This window comes from Dendronephthya gigantea, unplaced genomic scaffold, assembly GCF_004324835.1.
Source record: "Dendronephthya gigantea isolate DGI-Jeju-01 unplaced genomic scaffold, DenGig_1.0 000043F, whole genome shotgun sequence".
Taxonomy (NCBI): Eukaryota; Metazoa; Cnidaria; class Anthozoa; order Malacalcyonacea; family Nephtheidae; genus Dendronephthya; species Dendronephthya gigantea.
Genome location: NW_021163053.1, coordinates 2,048 through 22,161, shown reverse-complemented (window position 1 = coordinate 22,161; position 20,114 = coordinate 2,048). Strand labels below are relative to the sequence as shown.

At 35.3% G+C, this 20,114-nt stretch overlaps 3 protein-coding genes and 1 pseudogene across 3 annotated transcripts; 2 read left to right on the top strand and 2 right to left on the bottom strand.

Moving 5' to 3' along the window:
* The first annotated feature begins 76 nt into the window (after nt 1-76).
* Nucleotides 77-2,924, top strand: LOC114527060 (UPF0587 protein v1g245604-like). Its single transcript, XM_028548648.1, has 7 exons — nt 77-183; nt 758-841; nt 983-1,039; nt 1,159-1,240; nt 1,820-1,851; nt 2,376-2,606; nt 2,738-2,924. Exons 1-6 carry the CDS (start codon nt 178-180, stop codon nt 2,469-2,471), a joined length of 357 nt encoding a protein of 118 aa, XP_028404449.1. The 5' UTR covers nt 77-177; the 3' UTR covers nt 2,472-2,606; nt 2,738-2,924.
* A 252-nt stretch (nt 2,925-3,176) lies between these two features.
* LOC114527170 (ankyrin repeat and zinc finger domain-containing protein 1-like) lies at nt 3,177-8,602 on the top strand. The gene is made up of 15 exons (XM_028548804.1): nt 3,177-3,566; nt 3,692-3,786; nt 3,910-4,009; nt 4,479-4,702; nt 5,111-5,223; nt 5,301-5,405; nt 5,570-5,618; nt 5,707-5,830; nt 6,105-6,203; nt 6,398-6,613; nt 6,967-7,303; nt 7,567-7,678; nt 7,953-8,153; nt 8,302-8,330; nt 8,462-8,602. Exons 1-15 carry the CDS (start codon nt 3,422-3,424, stop codon nt 8,586-8,588), a joined length of 2,076 nt encoding a protein of 691 aa, XP_028404605.1. The 5' UTR covers nt 3,177-3,421; the 3' UTR covers nt 8,589-8,602.
* Nucleotides 8,603-8,896: 294 nt separating this feature from the next.
* On the bottom strand, nt 8,897-15,975 carry LOC114527171 (PMS1 protein homolog 1-like). Its single transcript, XM_028548805.1, is given in 15 exon segments — nt 8,897-9,151; nt 9,275-9,360; nt 9,653-9,742; nt 10,011-10,069; nt 10,309-10,383; nt 10,548-10,637; nt 10,797-10,907; nt 11,035-11,156; nt 11,569-11,706; nt 11,810-11,883; nt 12,013-12,542; nt 12,725-12,801; nt 13,680-13,823; nt 13,909-14,598; nt 15,769-15,975. Coding segments are annotated over 15 exon segments (2,571 nt in total). The 5' UTR covers nt 15,901-15,975; the 3' UTR covers nt 8,897-8,998.
* Nucleotides 15,976-16,828: 853 nt separating this feature from the next.
* On the bottom strand, nt 16,829-19,833 carry LOC114527150 (annotated as a pseudogene).
* Between the last annotated feature and the right edge of the window lie 281 nt (nt 19,834-20,114).

Genomic DNA, 20,114 nt, shown 5'->3' with positions numbered 1-20,114 from the left:
TGGGTATACCTCTGCCCAGCGGTTTATTTATCAATTTTGGAATAAATTTAAAAAGATAAACCTTCTTTGTTTTTGCTAAAGATTGTGTTGTTTGATTTCACGATTTTTAAATAAACCTAGTTATTGCAATCCTAACTATAGTGGTTAATTAATTTGTTACTAATGGTGAATTAGAAGATGGTGGTAAGTGACAACTCTGAGCTTCTATCAATATTCAATAGTTATGCAGGTATCTAGGTAAATATATAGCAGGTAAATTGCGTTGCTTCCGTGATAATTCTTTAGTATGAGTCAGCAAACTATGCCATAACTGATAAGGTAGCTCAAGAAGTAGTGACGTTTAGGTTATTGGCTGCGATGGCTGCTAGGCAATACTTTCCACTGTTTATCTAAGCAGTTTCAGTTATAATGCCAAGTCATCATTGGTAATCTATGATGGTGAAAGATGATAAACTGTATTATATATGTACAATCTAAAGGTAGACCAGTGTAATACTTACCATAACTAAATAGTAAATGTGTTCTTTGTTATATGTGAGCACATCAACACATGAAATTAATATTTACCATGTAAACACCAACAAATTTGAACACAGTCATGGATTTATCTAGCTTGTAATGTACAATTCAGCCTATAAATAAGCCGTAGACAAACTTTTTGTCTCTGAAGCTTTAAGGGAAAAGAATGCATAGCTAGTTACACAACAAAATTGATTAATAGGATACTTACAACCTTGAAAATTTCCAAACAATGTAGAAAATTGCCCTGCAATTCAAGTGTAATTTGGAGAATGTCACAGATCTTCAAGCTGAGGGGGAAGATTTTAGATGGTACTTGAAGGTTAGACAAACATATTATTTTAATCAATCATAATATTGCTTTCAAAATGACAAAGCTAGTGCATGATGGCATTAACCAGAAAGAATATTTTGTAATTTGTAAAGCAAAAATGCACAATTAAGGAACTTAAATTTCATTTAGGTAAAGTGCCTTAACTGTGGAGAGGAAAATCCTTCATGGATCTATGTAACACTTGAGGTATGGCAAGATAAAATAATTTTGAATTTATTTACTCAATCACTTCACTTTTTTTAAGAAGAGAAATGAATAGTGAATAATTTAGAGAATAATTAAATGCATATGGTGTGCAATTTCAGGATAGCCAACCAGTCAAAGGGGGCAGAGGAAATGCAAACTTTGTTACACACTGTAAACTTTGTGGAAGACAGAATTCCTTGGGTAATTTTGAAATTTACCTATACTTGATTGATTATCAGGGAATCGGAAATGGAGCACAGAGATATGTAACGAGAGTAGTGGCATAGGGAGCTTTGATAATTAGGGGTTTAGTTTAGGGAATAATTAGCCCTTTTACATGTTAATTCAATGGATACAGTACAAAATATTAAATGGATATATTGAGGAAGCTACTTAATAGATTCATAATCTAAGCTTAGGCAAAGTCTTAACAGCATCTGACCTAAACAAACTACTGTTTCTATGACAAATTTACGTTTCCCTCCGTTTTCCTAAAATTTGTAAAGATTCGTAATATAGGAAGACAAGGAGATCACCGAACTGCACATTTGCTTACCCATGCAAAGTTTTTTGACTAGAAATATTGCTTCTCTTATTATTGGTATGTGATTACTACTGTAATCATAGAAAATTGAGAAGATATATTTTTTATATACTAATCTGATAAAAAAGGTTCTACACTTTGAATTATGTCAATCATGGGGACAGGCAAAGACATACAATCACCCCTGCTGCCAATGAAAAGATATTCTTTTAACCAGTAATACAAATTTCTTTTAGATATCTTGAAAGATTCCATTTGTTTATACAAAGTATGTCAATCAACGACAGTCAATGTCATTTCCATAATAAGATTGTAATAAGATTGTAATTTTTTTCCGCTTCCCTGCATGCTACACAGCCCACGCTATTCTCGTGAATTCTCTGATATTTGATCAAAAAGCTATTTATGGTGTTTTAGAAGGAAGGCACAAACACACGATTATTAAGATTATCTCTAAACACCTTAAACATTTATACGTAGTAAATTATCTAATACAAACGAAGGGAGTGCAATTTTATAACTGATATGAAATCATAAACCATTACGGGCATAAGACTATTATGTATTTTATAAAGCTGCAGACGAAGACTCGCACTTGACGAAGAAATATTTCAATGTAATAACCATCATAATAACCATGCACTCCCCGACGTTGGCACACCGAACCCAAGCCTAACGCTAGTTGTACGCACGCTCAAATAGCGTTAAAAATATAGATGCACCCGATCATAAATAGAGTTATAGGTCAAACCATTACTGCCATCACTATTAAATACGCTTAAACTTTTCTAGATCCAAGACAACAACAGATTCAAAACCCTTGTTTCATTTGATTGTCGAGGACTGGAACCAATTGATTTTTCACCGAGAGTAAGCTTACCTAGCTGACTGTAACTACCACAGTAACTTGGGAAATGTAAGTACTTGAGTAATTACCACAATGTCATTGTTTTTCAGGTTGGTTTTGCAGCGAAGGGAGTAGAGAGTGAAACAAAGTTTCAAGATATTAATTTAACAGAAAAGGTATTTTGGCTCCTATTTTATGCTGTGTTTTACGCCAGAAAAACGGTACATAGCCTGTTCAATAACATTTTAAATTAGACATTGTGGGCAATTAGGTTGGTTACAACTAATTTTATGTTTCCACGAAACAGGAATGGGCTGATTACGACGAAAGCGCACAAGAAGCTGTTGGAATTTACGAAGTTACCCATCAGTTTATCAAATTGTAATTTATCTTTAATGGCATATAGATATACGCATGTAGAATAATTAACTTATATTTAATATGTAAGACTGTTTTACCGTAAATTCTTAAAACAATGAAATCGCGAATGGTCAATAAACTTTCCACTTTGTCAAAGAAAACTTTCTTAGTCTGATGTATCATGTATGAACGGGAAACTCAAACCCCCAGGGACGGCCAGTAAAGCCCGGGACAGCCTCACAATAATACATCCGTGATCCGCAATTCCTTTACGTAATCCCCATAAAAGTATAAATCACTTGCAAAGACAGAGTTCTCTCCGTCTGGATTCTTGTAAGACTGAGACTGGAAATATTACATCAGCAAAATGCAATGTAGATGGATATTATAAACTAAAGAAATATTGTTATTATTGTATATACAAATTGCACCATTGAGATTAATAAACACGGTTTATTCATGTCAATGGATTGCACTCATTGCAGTAATCATTCGCTTTACATGTGTACAAAACCCATAAGGAAAATTTAACCATATTTTAAGTGAGAAAGATATTGGATCGTTACCTTTTCTCATTGTGCAATTTCAAAAGCTGAGAAGATTGGACGATTGCTAAACACATTTTGTAAATATGAAGAAAAATATAAAAATAAACAACACACAAACCGAGTTAAGGTTGTTCAATGGTACTGAAATAGATCGTTATCTGTGTCACATCAGGATTCTGTCAGAGAAAGTGGAACGAGGTTTTAAAGAAGATAACAGTTTGACGACACGTAAATATGTATAGAACTATATTATTATATATGATGGCCAATGGCCTCGTTTTCTATTTATATCATTAATCTGATTTCTGAATTAAAATCATACCTGTATGTGTACAACTATCTTAATTTTCAAGGAAAACAAAATGTCAGAAATGATGTTGATCTATCAAAGAGTGATGGCAAGTCATGTCTTCTTTGTGGTGTGACATTTTTAACATTGGAAGAACAGGTTTATTCTTTTTTACTATGTCAGGATTTCCATTGTTCTCTAATTTACCCAGGCTTGCATTTCAAACATTAAACCTGAATAACAGTAAATTCATAGCATACATGTTCATTTTTACTTATGTAGAGAAGTCATTTCACACTTGATTGGCACAAATATAATGTAAAGCAGAAATTACTGCAAAGAGATCCAGTGAAGGAAGATGAATTTGAAGAGATGATTTCTGGTAAATAATGGGTGTGGTATGAAGTATGAATTATTATAGTTAAGGGTCATGCTCAATGATTAGAGAGGATGAATGTTGTGACAACTATAAGACTATACACTGCAAGAAACCAAGAATTATGTCATCAAAAGTCAGTAGTGGATTACAAAAGTGGCAAAGACTTAGAGGGGGCATTTGCCCTTGGAATTTTATCGGCTCAATCAACGATAATCCACCTACAAATTATTCATATTTTTTCTGCATACATAATTTAAGAAATTCTGCCGTACCTTGGATCCTCCAATGAATGGGATATCATGTATGTGAAATATGGATGGAAGCGTTTCTAAGACTTCTAGTTAACCAATTTATTTCATACTGATACTAATTAATAGCAAAATCAGCTAGGGGGTACAATACAAGTAAACCCTTGTGCCCAATATCTACATCATCCACCATTTCACCCCTTATTAAGAATTTTATGCTTCAGGTGAACTTTCCAGTATATCAGGCTCTGAATCTGATTCTGCAGAAGAAGTTCTGACTACAGCAAATCCTGAAACAATACCTCTGATGACTCTCAGTTTATTGCCAAATCAAAGAGATTTGAAATCAGAAGAAAATTTAGTAGATAGATCAAATCCAAAAGTATATTTTGTTAATCAAAATGGAACACGTATGTCTGTTTTTCGAGAAGTTGTGTACGGAGCAAAGGTAAATAATTACAAGATGCATATATGGCTCTTTTCGTCACTGATCATTGGAGAAAAAAAATTGTCTGGTTTGATACCAGGACCTGATTGCGACCGTTTATTGCGCGGAAATCATGATAAGGCTAAATCTTCCATATACTAAAATGATGTCAATTATCTCTTTCCGTCAGGTTTTTTCAATCATTTTTCCGATCTTTATTCAATCTTTGTACCTAAAAGCTAATTTATTTACATTTGAATTTCTTAGAAATACATACAGCGCTCGCCTCTAGGACATCGAAATCCAGGCGTTCAAAAATCATCTTCTGACTCAAAAAACATACTCTGACTCTAATATGATCAATACAGATCATAAAGATTACGTGATTTAAGTGAAACTCAGTTTTGTAATGAAAACTATTCTCCCCAGGAGAAGCTCGCGCGTGAAGATATTGTGTCCCGAATTCAAGATCTCCCACAAGAAAAGACCTGGTTAATCTTAATGACTGGTGGTGGCCATTTTGCCGGAGCTGTCTTTTCCGGGTACGGCTGTCTTTCTGAGTATTTTGATGGAAATGTATGATCCCATGCACATGCATTTACCACTCTGTTGTATGCAGGAATGATGTGTTGGTTAGTAAGACATTTCACCGATATACCGTAAGAGCTAAGCGAGGAACGGCCCAAGGAATCAGGGACAATAAACAAGGCGGACATGCACCAAGGTAGTTATAGCCGCAAACCGTGCGTTGAAACATATTGCCAATATTGTATAGGCATTTAGCCTGCGAAAGCACAGAGGCTTGCCTTCAGTAACCACAGTGACTGCACAGAGTTTGATATAATTGAATAACTAATGAGAAAAGCTGGTTATTTCTTATTTTTTAAGATCAGCTGGGGCAACCTTGAGACGTTACAACGAAACTGCATTAGTACAGTTTGTTACAACATCTTATTAAGCTGTTCAAGCCAATTTTTAGTGTGTAATATACGATTAAAAAATTGTTAATTTTAATGCTTCTTTAGGATATTCAAAATCTTTTGGAATCATGGAGCGAGCATATAGAAAAATGTAGCAGAATTTTCATGCGAGTCCCAAATAATTACAAATGGATTTTCTTCACAGGAAAAAAACCTCCATTTGAAAAAGGTATTCTGTCGATAGTGATTATGCCTCAACACTTAATCACTTCTTCCTTGCAAAAAATTTGAAATCCTGCAACTCTGTAATGCTAAACCATATGGTAGATGACTGACAGCCATTACTGTGGACTTCACTCGATGTTGGATCATTTTGTAAATGGGGATAAGTTAATAACTTAATAGCGAAGGAAAATTTCTCAAATTTAAGCCAGGGATAGCTGAGAAAACGGCAGGAATTAAGAGCCTACGCGTTTGCAACCTATCCTTTATTTCTCATTTAGATGATTTACGTATAAGAGTTATTCCTTTCCCAACACGACGAGCGACATTTAAAGAATTAGAGAATGTACAGAAAAAGTTATCATCTGTTATTATTGAAGGTACGATATGATTTGCCTTTTACAATAAAGTTGGACAGTGATTGGACATTTATCCCGTATTTCTATTTAAAGCTATAGGCTGTTGTAAATAGGCCCGTTATTGCTGGTATTAAAAAAATTTCTGAGCTCGGTGAGGTCATGATGTTGTGAAGCAAACCATACTGACAAATTTATATCATTCTTTTCCTGTTTAGAAAATTACATAGAAGAATGTAAAAGTAAAACTGGTGTTGTCAGAGCTGACGAAAACCCCGAGGATAAAACGATAGAACAAAAAACGAACAATTTACAGGATGATCAGAGCCAAATGTTCAAAAGTTTAGATAATTTAGCAAAAAAGAAGTCTAAAAGCGAAAAAACGTCGAAAAAAGACAATCAAGAAACAAACACAGCAGAAAGAACACAGGAAGGTAACGTGGATCTTATTAGTTATTATTAGATGTATGCCATCTTTATAGCAAGGAAGATTGGCCTCCATTGAGACTTCGAGACATGGATGTATAAAGCATATGAAGAGTGGGATATTTGTTAACACTCAACTGAACAGGGATGGGGATTTCGCTTGATCGGTCAAAAATTTCACAACTGTTTGTAGGCTAGCTACGATGTAGTATACGCAATGAAATAATATTGTTTTCTAGTAGGTTTGTAATATGCATGCAGATAATAATGTCAATGTTTACATATTAATGTAAAAGAATGTCCAAACCATGAATCATATTTATCTATTATCTATATCAAATTCTTTATGGACTACTTTCAGTTGTACCGACAATCTGGATTGAGTTATACGAGGCAGTGAATACTGAGAACTCAGGAAAAACGAGAGGGGTTATAGAAAGACTTAAAGATGAAGAACTGAAGCACGAATGTAGCGTGTTGAAATATACGGAAAAGTGGAGTGATGGAACTGAGAAGAGCGAGACAAATGAGAGTAGTAATGACGATGAAGATAGATTGAGCAAGTGTGGTTGGGCACAAACCATGCTTAATGAGAAGTTTGAGAGTTACGGGGAAACAATCTTACATCTTGCATCACGTCTTGGTCAGCCGGAGATCGTTAAAATTTTACTTGAAACTGGAGGGAATCCATCAATTAAGTAAGAATTTCGACGCGGGTCAAGAAATTAGAATTACCCTTGCGCGACTTTGTCAATTGCAGCTAAACTAAAATATGTAGGACATGCATTAACTGTTGACTGTAACATGTTGAACTTGCTCGCAAGTGTCTCTCACTTTCACCGTGCATGCCACGAATCCAAAGACAATTTAAAAATATAATAATATAATACCAGAGGTCTGCCATTGCTCCTCTTACCACCAGATATACTGCTGATATAAATTGTCCGCAATTTTCCTTCAGAGATTCCTTGGGTCGTGTTCCATATAATATCGCCAAAGACAAAGAGACGAGAAATACATTTCGTCGTTTTATGGCCTTGTATCCTGATAAATACGACTACGATGAAGCCAGGGTAAGCCTCTTTGTTTTTTTACACCTGCATGTAGAATCTTTCTCTGCAATCGTTCTGCCCAGAATAATGTACTTCAGGTACTTTGGCCATGAGTCTCTTTAAACTTAAATTTCGTTTCTAATCTTTAGCGATTTTTGTTGAAATGTTCACTTTATCATTGCACGGTTTGCCTGAACTCTGACAAAAAATGTCTGAAAAAGATGCTTTTACAACAATGATTCCCGTTAGTCAATATCGTTTATTCGTATTTAACATTTCGGACATTTTCTTAAAGATTCCAAGTGCTTTGACTGCGGAAATGGAAGAGAAAGAACGTCAAAAAACGGCGGAGAAAAAGAGAGCTCAATCAAAAGCAAGAAAACAACGTTTGAAAGAAAAGAAAGCGGATGAGAAAATAAAAGAGGACGAAAGAGTAAGAAAAGAAAAAGAGGAAAATGAAAAGAAATGGTTTCAAAATTTAAGCGAAAGAGAAAAGGTATGATACTTAGAGTTGTTTTACAATAGAGAACATGCAGTCTCCCTTGTGCATTTTATGTGTGCTTCGGCTTATCGTGTGTGAATGTCTGCATGTAGCTTCCATAGAAATACACGCGTACGTAATTCCGTCATTTTTATCATTACAGAGAGCGGTAGCAGCCGAAAGAAGACTAGGGTGAGTTTGAAAAATAATTGCTTCACATTTAGACACCCGCGGGGTCCTCAACGTTCCTGTGTCATCTTTTTAACTGCATGCATGGAAACATGCATGGTGTTATAAACATTTTTAATTTGTGTTTTATTTAGAAATATCTGTTTCAACTGCAGTCGAAGTTTGCAAGGATTAGTTCCATTTGAAAGACTATCGAACAAATATTGTAGTACAAAGTGTGTTCAAAAACATCGCAAGATCATGGAAAATTCTATGAATTAAAAAAATAATAAAAATATACGCTTTTTGGCAGAGTAATGCCTATAAATCTCTTCACGTATACGAGATCAGTGATCTCAGTGAATTGAAACGCCTAGAACTCGGTCGCCATTTTCGAAAACAATTTAAAGCAGAATTTCCATTGTTCAGGTCGACACGGTTCACGATCGTGACGATAAAAACAGGAACGTGGAGAATTTCTCCAGATATACACAGTCGGTATTCAAGTATTTTGTTCACCTTCTCGTTTGAAAGAGCCGCTGTTCTTTTCCCGCCATTTGGAAGAGCCGCTGTTCTTTTCCCGCCGTTTCTTTTTTTCCCGCCGTTTGAAAGAGCCGCTGTTTCCCTTTACCCAAAGAATCATAATACCGACGAGATGAGCCACGTTGTATCTCGTGGTTGTCCAATATGCCTCAAAATGATACAAGATAATACAAAAGTGGTCTATTATGAAGACAAGTATTATCATTTCCACTCAGCTGGTCACTCATATTCTTTACAAGTTCCATTATATCCGCATCAGATGTTCGGGATGGAAGGCTTTGGACAATCCGCGCAACTTCATTCTACACCAAAAATCAAAATGGTTCTAAGACTGTTATTGCTATAACTAACATAATGCGTTTATCACGTGTTTCACTAACATACAAATTAACAAGACCATGCAGTGTGGCAAAGCAAAGACAAACCTCAAGAAAGTTGCAAACTTTACTTGTACGACAACCCACAAGATCGTGATTCTTTTCTGAAGTTGCATCGTTTTTTTGAATCAGGTCTGAATGTAAGGATCGTGAAAAGCTAGTTTATTGGAATGGGCTAATTCCTGTATTAAGGGAAACTGCAATCATACAACAATATTGAGAATCTAGCCCTTCTCCAAAACCAAAATGTCAAAAAATAAAGTCATTCATTCAAAATGGAATGTGTCTAAAAAGAAAAATCCAGTCGAGTGCCTGGAAATGTCATACTGTTTTGCGATACGAATAGAAGCTTCTTTGTTAATAGTGATTTTAACATGAAAATTAGGATTGAATGTAAAAAACTGTGAAATTAAACTGAAATTTTACCTAAAATTTCTTTTAAATCGTTGATGCCATAATATGGAATCGTTGTGTTTATCTTGACCAGTGACATTCCAATTTCACCAGTTTCTTTGTCTGAATACAATACACATCATCAAATTTCTTGCATATCAGTTAAGACATACATGTCCGCAAAGATTCAACTCGGCCAGCGGTACTATGGCTTTCAAAATGGATACCAAGGACCCGAAGGATTTAGGTATCAAATGCGCAAAGCATGAAGGCATTCGTATACATCCTGGAGAGTGGATCCATCCTGATTCCTCTTGGAAGACATAATCCATATAATCATTCATTCAACAACTGATTCAACAACTGATTATATCTTGATTAAAATATTTACCTAATCGTCCAGTAATTTCAAAACCATTGGAGATAAAACGTTCGTCATCAAAACACCAACTATATACAATAGTAAATAATTAAAACTTGATTTCATTTGGAAACAACTATCTGAAGAAATGCTTTCATCCACTAATGTTTCAATCCGACTATTATACTTAACATGGGTCCCTGGGTACTTTCGAGGTACCTGGTACCTAGTATCAAGGTTGTGTGTTACTCTGCATGGATAGATCGCGGTCACTAGCTAAAAGGAACAATTTTCCCTTAGGTCGGTCATAGAATATATATCAACTTACTGAGTATTGTCACCTTTTTTGTTTTCCGTGACCAATTTCAATAGCAACGAATAACGAGAAGCGCCACCAAGAACCCTGGAAAAGCGAACAATTTATTATTATCTACAATCCTCATATTTCATTTTTGTGAAATATGTAGTTCAAAGGCAACAGCAATATATTGTAATCAAATGTGTCAGCCATCCTCGGGCATCCTCGGGGTTTTCAGTCCGGGGCGGGATAAAATTCGAATAAATCACCTTTCATCTAAAGCAATAGTTTTGTCGAGTTTTTCTCTTGGTAACACGTGGGTGGCAAGCAGTTTTCTATAGAGTAATAACTCCTGGATTCTGAAGAGTAGATATAGAGGGGAAAAGTCAGCGGGGTTAAAAAAAACAATACACCCAGTCTAGATCTTAAATCGCTGTTTGGATATCATCAAGTTCCAAACACTGATAAGTTCACTCATCAAAATTCCATTTTAGTAATCATTGCATGTATATTCTTACCTAAAAGGATTTAAAATATATAATTTTCTGTTCTTCTGAACAAGCCAAACGCCCCATGGATCAAGACGTTTAATTGGTTGAATGGCTTCGTTTTTTGTTTTCGAACTTGGGCTAAATTTGCGTGAGATTATTATAGATTAGTAGATATAATCACTACCTTTCTTTCCATGCTACAACGAAGCAATGTTGGTTACGTGTTTTCATAAAATATTCGTTGACTCAAGAAGAAGATATTCACCTTTCACGTTCTGTTAACTCTTTCAACGCCGATAATGAAAACGAAACTTCTTTTGATTTCTTTGTCTCATACAACGTTTTTGGCGATTGTAATACTGCCGTGATTAATGACTGGCCATTTATCTAAATGAGATATTTCCTCATAGATGAATACATGCCTTACTCCAGCATTTCGTCGTGGATTTGCCCAACAAAGAGTTTATTTACGAACTCCAACCAAAGCTGATTGATTATTAAACAATTATTACCCTTAGCTATGGAGACCTTCGCCTTCTTCAAAGATACAGACAATTGATCACATTATAGTTAAGTTGTAATTACAATTTAATGTTATGACAGCCACACCTACCCGTTTGAAATATTACTGATGATGATTTCATCCGATAACTGGTTACCCAAGTAACCTCGTTCGTATTTAATGTGAGCAAAATACGAAAGTCGTCAGGACATACTGCGTATTTTTAGCATGCTAAATCAAGAAAGTTTGCCCCACACACAGCGCGTGTTTCTCGAGCGTGCGTGCTGAGGAACTTACCGTTGAATATTGTTTGTTTCTCTTACTTCGTCGATCTGATTTCATAACCAAACTGTGCCTACGTTTTCCATTGGATGTTGTTCTGGCAGTTTTTTCATTTCCCTTATCACAAACACTTGGCCTCAGGAGCTTCATTGGCTACACATAAGAAGAAAATTATAAAAATACCTCATTAGCAGAAGGCAATAAAATGCAAAATAAAGAACTCCTCGCTTGCATGAATGATTTTAATAATAAATACCTCTATCTCTTTTCCATTGTTATCAACCAAACCTACACCTTTACTCCACTGTTCTTGATTTGGCTGAACTTGGTCTAAAAGTAGTTTTGTCTATTTTAGGCAGTTGTAATACCACGTTCGATGCGAAGATATTGCAGTACATTCTGTACATTCTTAAATCGTACAGTCAACTCTATAATACACTGATCGTATGATAAATTTACCCAGTGATATATCCAATAACGAATCGTCAATAATATCGGAGTCATTGATAAAATTCTCTATGATTTCATCCAAATTGCTCTCCTTATTATCGTCCTGTTTTTCCAACGTGGCAGAAACAAGGTTGCCACTTGCAAAATTCTCCGTTTGTTTCTCTGTACGGCATGAAACAATGGGCTGTGAAGCATGACTGTCTGCATTAACCATGATATTTTTATTAGATGATGAACAATCGATCTCATTGTCAGTTATGAGTGGAAAATGACATTCTTGGTCGTCAATAAGTCGTTGTTGCGTAAAGTCTTGATTTTGAGTAGGATGCACCTACTCACGCACACGATCCACTGACATGTCTTCCGTACTTCTTTCTGGTACCGTAACATGAAGTATCCCAGGTGAATTTGACGATGTACAACCAGTCTTTTCTGGAGCAACTCTTGACGTTTCCTTTGAGTCGCTTTCTGTGACATCAGGAGAAGGAACGGTATCACTCGATTCAACACCTCTTGACCAATGCATATCACGAATTTTTCTATTGAAAAAAATCCCTAATAAAACGAGTTCTCTTTCCCACAATCCTGATAAGATGATCAGCTATAAATATCATGGGCTGTCATGCATATTAAGATTTAAGAAATCCGAGATATCAAAGCAATATATATTGCTGTCACAACTCTTATTACAACAATTTTGCCATGCATTTAGACCGCTTACTCTGTAGTTACAGCCTGAAGACCGTCGCCATCGTAAATCCTACTTATTTCGTTTGTTATGATTTTGAGAACTTCTTCCTAAAAGTGAATTATCAAAAAGGATGGTTTGAAATATCATACAACAGATATTACACTTTATTGAGGTTTTAAACAAATACCAAGCATGCACAGGAATTTTATCAGGTATAAAGCCACGTTATATAATTATGTGTCACGACATACTGTTGATATGACAAATATCTAAATATGCATTAATCAACCATCAACATTTAATTTATGTCATTTTTCTTATTTATTTAAGAGGGTCAACAGCCTTTTTTTAAACTTAAAAGCATCCAACATTCTGCAATCTTTCGTCCGATACGCACGACATGGATAATTAAAGGAATAAATTTTTGGGGTATTTAAACATGGCGGATTCCGTTCAGATTCATTAAAACATCATGGCAGAAAAAGAAAGTTTTTTATTCTTAAATATATCTTGGAATTATAAGTAAGAAAGATGAACAAATTCTCTGAAAGGACTTTGTAAGAAATGTCAACGTTCTTCTCAACAAGACAAAAGATATTGTCATATATCTTAGTTCTTGCCTATGGCTATGTATATATCTATTAGCCCAGAGGTGGCAGCAGTTATCGTCTCGTTAGTTTTTAGTTCATATGATTGGAAACGCGGCACTGATGTTAATGAACTGGACAGTGGGCAATACTATTTTAGTGTCAGTAAAGTTTGAACAAGGCTAATGAGTAATGTCTGTAATGACTCTTTTATAGACTCCAATACCCAAGCCCCTCCACCCCTTATCAATAAAACGGTTTCAAATTTCCAGACACGTCTCAGTCTCTGGCGCCACCCAAGACGCTTCGTTTTTCAATGGTACACAAAAAACGTAACAGATTAAAATAATAGATTAAAAATTACAAGGAAATATTCAACAAATAAAATGCTCCCTCACCTTATGATTTATTATAACTTTTGTTTTATTTGGTTCTAGATTTACGTCAACATCTTGACTGGATAAACTAACGCTCACAAGACCTAAAGGGTACTTTCCATTGCATTTTTCTCCGTTTTTCAATACGCAATGTTTTTTTAGGACCTGAAACGTGTGTAAAACTGATTCATTTATCACCATAAGTAGCTAACAAAGACTCATGAGCATCAACCAAAGGCGTAGTAGTTACCTGCAACAATTCCTTCCAAGTAATGTAACGCTTGTTTACAAAAATAAAAGTCCTTTCATCTGAGGACCTCAACATCAACTGTGGACACGAATCACTTTTTGGAACAAAACATTGAATTGTAAAATTCAAATCATTGTCACAACACTCAATATATTGCAATTGACTCGCAATCTGGACACCAAAGACATCAGTCAAAGCTGTCCGTATGTCAGAAGACTTATTCTTTTGCCAGATAACGTTCTTGTTATTTCTTAAAACAATCCGTACTTCAGGTTTTATCAGACCATATGCCATTAAAAGATCCTCAACCTTCTTAAGCTCTTCCTTGCCTTTTTTAGCATTTTGAAAACATTGCCTTCTCACAGGAAATGATTTGAAAAGATTTAACGCCGTAACAGTTGTTCCTACTCCATCATGGGTAGGTTTTGTTGAACAAATTTTCCCATTATGATCTAAGTTGTAGGACACAGCCACTGGATCTTCCACTGTCCTTGATACTATACAAACATCAGAGACTTGACATAGGGAGCCAAGGGCTTCTCCTCTAAATCCATATGTATCAAGCATTTGTAAGTCGTCATGTTTTGAAATTTTCGACGTGTAATAACGTTGAGCCATAAATTCAGTATCGCTTTGCTTGATTCCACAGCCATTGTCTCGAAGTTCGATCTTGTCCAGACCAAATTTCTCCTAAAACGTAGTACATGAGATGTTCATTTTTTTCTGGAATGGGCGAGAAACTGGGGAAGCTAAAACGTCCCCAAAAGAAAAGGGCGGGAGAGGAAGGGAGGAGTGGACAGTTCTTTGTGTTATTCTGGGGTTGGTTGTATAATTTAAGCACAATTCATCAGACATGGTCTGTATATCTACTACACTGGTCTCTATTTCAACACTGGTCTCATATAAAAATTATGTTCAACTTTATTTCACTCTTTTCATTTTCATTGTTTTCATGATACACAATGAGACATGCTGCAAGACAATCACATTGCTCGTATATGTGTCGTCATAAATACATAATCTAGGAGCTCATAGACCAACAAGCTCATAGGCCAAAAATTATCTGTGATTTATTATCAGGCTCACGCCCTGATCCTTGTTTATATCAATAATACACAGAAGGAGTTTAGTCTCCACATTAATATCTCTACATAGAGAATAGTTAAGTGAATGCAAGGAACTATACTGTTGAATACTTTGTAAAGAAAGTCATCAAACACCTGTTGAATATATTGCAAAAAGGTAAACCACACATACAGTAACAAACATAAAATACACCAGAGGAATGATGTGAAAATGATATAGTGGACTGATGATTGGCAACAGCTATTGTTATTGAAGATGCTCTGAAGACCTGATAGTACAGAGCTGGAGAAATGTAACCAGGTTCCCACAATGAATTTAATAACATATTAACCACTCAATCACATATGTGGTCATGTGGCACTAGGTGGTTTGTCTGTCAGCTGGTTGTAAGATTGTGGATTATATAATTGCTGGTTGTAAGGTCAAGCATCAAGTTAGTTTTATTTGCAATACAAAGGTAAAATCTAAAGGTTTTTTCTATGTGTTTCTGTTATGCTGGTAATATATCTGCTGGTGGTCTACCGGCAGATCAAGCTCATATGAAAACCAGGCATAAGATCCAGGTATCAATTTAAATATATATGGTAATTGGTGAACTAAACAATATTACATCTATTAACTATAAAGTACATTTTATTTCATCAATATCATGGTCTGCTGAGAATATAAACAAATCACAATAAGTAGTGTGTATTAAATCCTTAAAAATTTCGACTACTAAAAGTTCAAGTAATTGATACAAGCTAGTACTTTCTATAGACTGTTTGATATTACCATTTTAATATCAATATTAGTTGCTCCAGCATCAAATGCGTTCTCAACCAGTTCCTTCACAACAAAACTTGGTGATGTTATTACTTGTGAGCTTGAAAGAAGACTTATGCTTTCTAAAGGTAACTTATTCATTATTTACGTTATGATGATAAAGTAAAGCAATCCCTATTCGCTCTTTCTTCTTCCCCTCTCATTGCAAAATGCAAATTACACTCGGCCATAATTTGGCGGGAGATTCCACTGACCTGAATACAGAAACAGGAATATTTAATAAAGAAATTAGCCGGCCAAGCCAGTGAGGCCACAAAATTACCTCTAAAGGTGGTAAAGGTAAGCTCATAACTTTTAATACAAAAATGAATATAAAAAGTATAATATTGCTCATTTTCTTTCGTTGGCATCGCCATTGATCAAAGTACTAAAGCGGGTGATAGTTGATCGCATGATTCGATTACGTTGTAAAGTTTATTCGCGAGTCTTTGAGCAGAGTTGCAAAAAGCTACGGGTACGGGTACCATCCGGAGGAAGGTTTGCTTTGAATGAGATTTGTGAGGAAGGTTCGAAGTCGAACACTCTAAGTCGATCACATGCATGTACCAAAAAACCAAATATTTCTTTATGCATTGCCACTTGACTCAGTCAAATATAAAAAGTTGGACTAGTCTGGTTTTTTAACTGTCAACTTATCTCTTTTTTTACATTTATGCATTGTTTTTGTGGAACTGTGCAGATCATTAGACCAACATGATTGATGATTTCATAAAATTTGATAGAGAAACGAATTATGGAGGAAGTTCTGCCGGTTCTGCTCTACGGGTGTTAGTCACTATCAATGGTAGTGTTTATTTTGAAGGAACGGGGATGTAGGAGCAAAACAAGAAAGGGGATGAAACAGACAATCAGATTCTGCTGTTTCTTCTATTTGGACTTGATTTACGTTTGTTCCCTTTTTCACCATGTCATGTCATGTCCGAGAAATCTATTCATTTCTGAAACGGGCCTACGGACACATACGCCCTTTTCAATTGTCTCTGCTTTCGTACCATGGAACAATGGGAAATACAGTACTTAGAGATAACTTTTATTTCACTGCAACTTCTCTAATACTTTAACGCACAGTTACTAACAGAAGACGTCATATAATACTCTGTACGATTTCGGTCAACGAGATACGCATAAATGTATCCTAACAATAATTTACAGGCCATGTTTTAAAAGTTCGTACAAATAGAACGTCCTTATTTGGCTATAACCTCTCTATATATACTTAAAACTTTGGGATTTTAATAAATAATGAACCAATGTTTTGTTAAATTTCAGACTAAAATCATTAAAAGTCGTTTGAATGGAGTTCCACCAGTCTGGTTTGTGTAGCTCCATAATAAAAGGCAATGTAGTCGCTGACTACAGCGCAGTTGTCTCTGAAGGAAGTTCTTCTTTAAAAATCGGCAAATTCTTTAGCACATTTTCTGTTGTTGACAATCGTAACTGTTCCTCTTCGTAATCATCAAAATTACTGGGATCACCAGGACCTTTGCATTTCGGCTTGAACGGGGCTTCCACCTAAATGGAATGTTGAAAAACAAAATTCGAGAACTGTCGTATAAATGGTGGAAGATGTACTTGCAATTATGTAGCGTTCTCGTGAAGGAATGTCTAGCAGGGTCGTAAGTAGGGCAAGGTCTGATCGCGGTCAGTATATTCATATGTATTCAAGCCACATACCGTAATAACAATCGCTTTCAAAAGAAATTAGTCGGGCATACGAGGAATTAAATATGCACACCTCCCTCTAGCTACGCTCTGATCATTAGAGGAGGGCATTCAGCGTAAGAGGAGTCCTTTGATTTAAGGTCCAAAAAAAATGAATAATGATAATACATATTAAAACCACCTTCTTCTGATAGATCAAGATCCAATCAGTCGGACCAAACCATCGGTGATTTCTAATGTCATTTACACCATTCTTTAAATTGCCGTAACGTTTCGTCAAATCCACTTGAAGCAAATTTTTCAGAAGGTCTTTGAGTTCCGACGTGAAGTGAGATGGGAAACGCACCTAAACAACATGTGTAATTCGTACACTTAAGCATGTAAAGGTTTCTTCCTTACTTGGCTTCTACCCTTATTACAAGTGTTTCTTGTTTATCAAGAGAAGACTTGCAAGTCTGAGGATTCATATTCAACACTAAACAGGTAACACCATCACGAACAGTGGAACGATGAAAAAATTTGAGAAGGAAAAAAATTTGTTCATTACTTTTCCTGAAACGATCTTCTCATAAATCTGAATTGGCTGATCAGCAAAAAATGGTGGGTATCCAGCTGCCATTTCATAGATTAAAACACCTAATGCCCACCAATCCACAGCTTTGTTGTACCCCTACAATAATGGAAAGATGCATAATAATAGAGCAAAAACCTGGATGAAAAGTAACTCAAAAATGCACACAACCTGACTATATATCAGACTACAATACCATTACAATTTATACCTTTGATAATATGATTTCTGGTGCTAAGTACTCTGGGGTACCGCACAGTGTCCATGTCCTTCCTTTAACTCTTTTTGCAAATCCAAAATCAGTTATCTGTTACAAAAGGAAAGGACACATGGTAGTAATGTCTACTACTAGTAATAACATTACTAGTAATATCTACAGAAATGCATCTGAACTCTGAAGTATAATACCTTCAAGTATCCTTGCTGATCAATAGAAGATTTTCAGGCTTTAAATCTCTATTTAAAATATTTGCATTTGAAGGAACATCAGGGTCAACAGTCTCATATGAATACAACTGATGGAATTAAACCTCCAGAAGAATATACCTAATATAATTACATGTTAAATTGCTAATTGAAAAAACTATGTGTTGAGAGTAGATACAATTTTAAAGCAATATATAATGAAGAGTTAATTATCTTCTAAAATTAGGAATACTACATTTATCAATGTCGAATCAAACCCACCTGTAGATAAGATCTAATGAATGGAGATACTCAAATGCTAGAACTATTTGAGATGCATAAAACCTTGAATGTGCTTCACTAAAAGGTAAATAATTATGAAATATATCAATTACTCTCTGTCGTTGGTATGGCTACATTATGTGAACCTCAAGTATGTTTGGCCAACCTGAATCTTCCAATGCGCCTTAAATGAGAAAACATCTCCCCACCAGGAACAAACTCCAATACCATATAGAGATAGGAATTATCCTAGGTGTAAAAATGCTGTAAATAAATATTTGTTGCTGCTAGGATTCTAATTCACAGTAGAATTAAATGCACACCAATAGCAAGCAAACAGTTGCATCACATTGTATTGTAGAGTATTGATTTCTTATAAATACATTCAAAGAAACAAATATCAGGGAGAAGTCTACTCAAGTGTATTATAAGTATAATATATTAGTAATATTATATACAAGTATAATATATTATAGTATAGTTTTGATGTATATATTTTTTTTCACCTGAAATGTTTTCAAGGACAAATTGCTTACCAAGATAACACACACACCAGCAATTTGCATAGTTTGTTCTCAAGCATGCTATATTTTATCTCTTCTTTAATTTCAGATTTGATCTTTAACAATATTATTTGATTATTTTTGAGGGTTGTTTGTTGAAACCCCTCCAAAATACCATGTCCCAGGGGCAAAGTTTGTGTTGGGTTTCTTTAGTATATTTGCCTTGAACACTATTTTAAAACAGATTGGTACAGTTGGCATAGCACTATGCTCTCTCATTCCCCAGAATTTAACACATTGCTACCAACAAATGATTTGGCTTAGATCCTTTCGGCAACCACAGCACAAACCAAAACAAGCAATATCCTTTTCCTCAAAAATTCTTATGCTATACAAATATGACCCAGTGAATGTTCAACCAACCTTGAAATTCCACTCGAGATTTACCAGGAAGGGAAAGCTGATAGCTTGTAAGATTCGCTTTTCATTCAGAGTATGTTCCACTTGTTTCAGTTTTACGACCTGAAGAGCAGAGGAATATTCAAGCAGAGTTAATATTTCACAGGGTAGATTATAAATGTCTTCATTAATTTAACAATAAAGAAACAATTTTCCTTATGTTATCTGTTTTGACTGCAAGACGCAGTTTTACTGATTGCTTTCAGATTTGTCGCTTTTGTGTTAGCTTACAGTGAAATTTTTATCATTTGCTGTCTAAATGTTTCCCTCTGAAAAGCAATGTCTGTATAAAGATCTGGCTAAATTGCAGAATACCCGTCCACTAGTCATGGAAATGATGTAGCCACTATTTCACTGGATACGCGGATACGCAGTCGAAAATTGTAAAGCAATGAATAGGTCAGCGGTAACTC

Bases quoted from the DNA above. Each gene is read 5' to 3' on its own strand.
- LOC114527060 (XM_028548648.1), top strand. The intron at 842-982 runs GTTAGACAAACA...AATTTCATTTAG, and splicing joins ATTTTAGATGGTACTTGAAG to GTAAAGTGCCTTAACTGTGG. The intron at 1,040-1,158 runs GTATGGCAAGAT...GTGCAATTTCAG, and splicing joins GGATCTATGTAACACTTGAG to GATAGCCAACCAGTCAAAGG.
- LOC114527170 (XM_028548804.1), top strand. From the start codon at position 3,422: ATGAAGAAAAATATAAAAATAAACAACACACAAACCGAGTTAAGGTTG. The intron at 3,787-3,909 runs GTTTATTCTTTT...TTACTTATGTAG, and splicing joins TTTTAACATTGGAAGAACAG to AGAAGTCATTTCACACTTGA. The intron at 8,331-8,461 runs GTGAGTTTGAAA...TGTTTTATTTAG, and splicing joins GCAGCCGAAAGAAGACTAGG to AAATATCTGTTTCAACTGCA.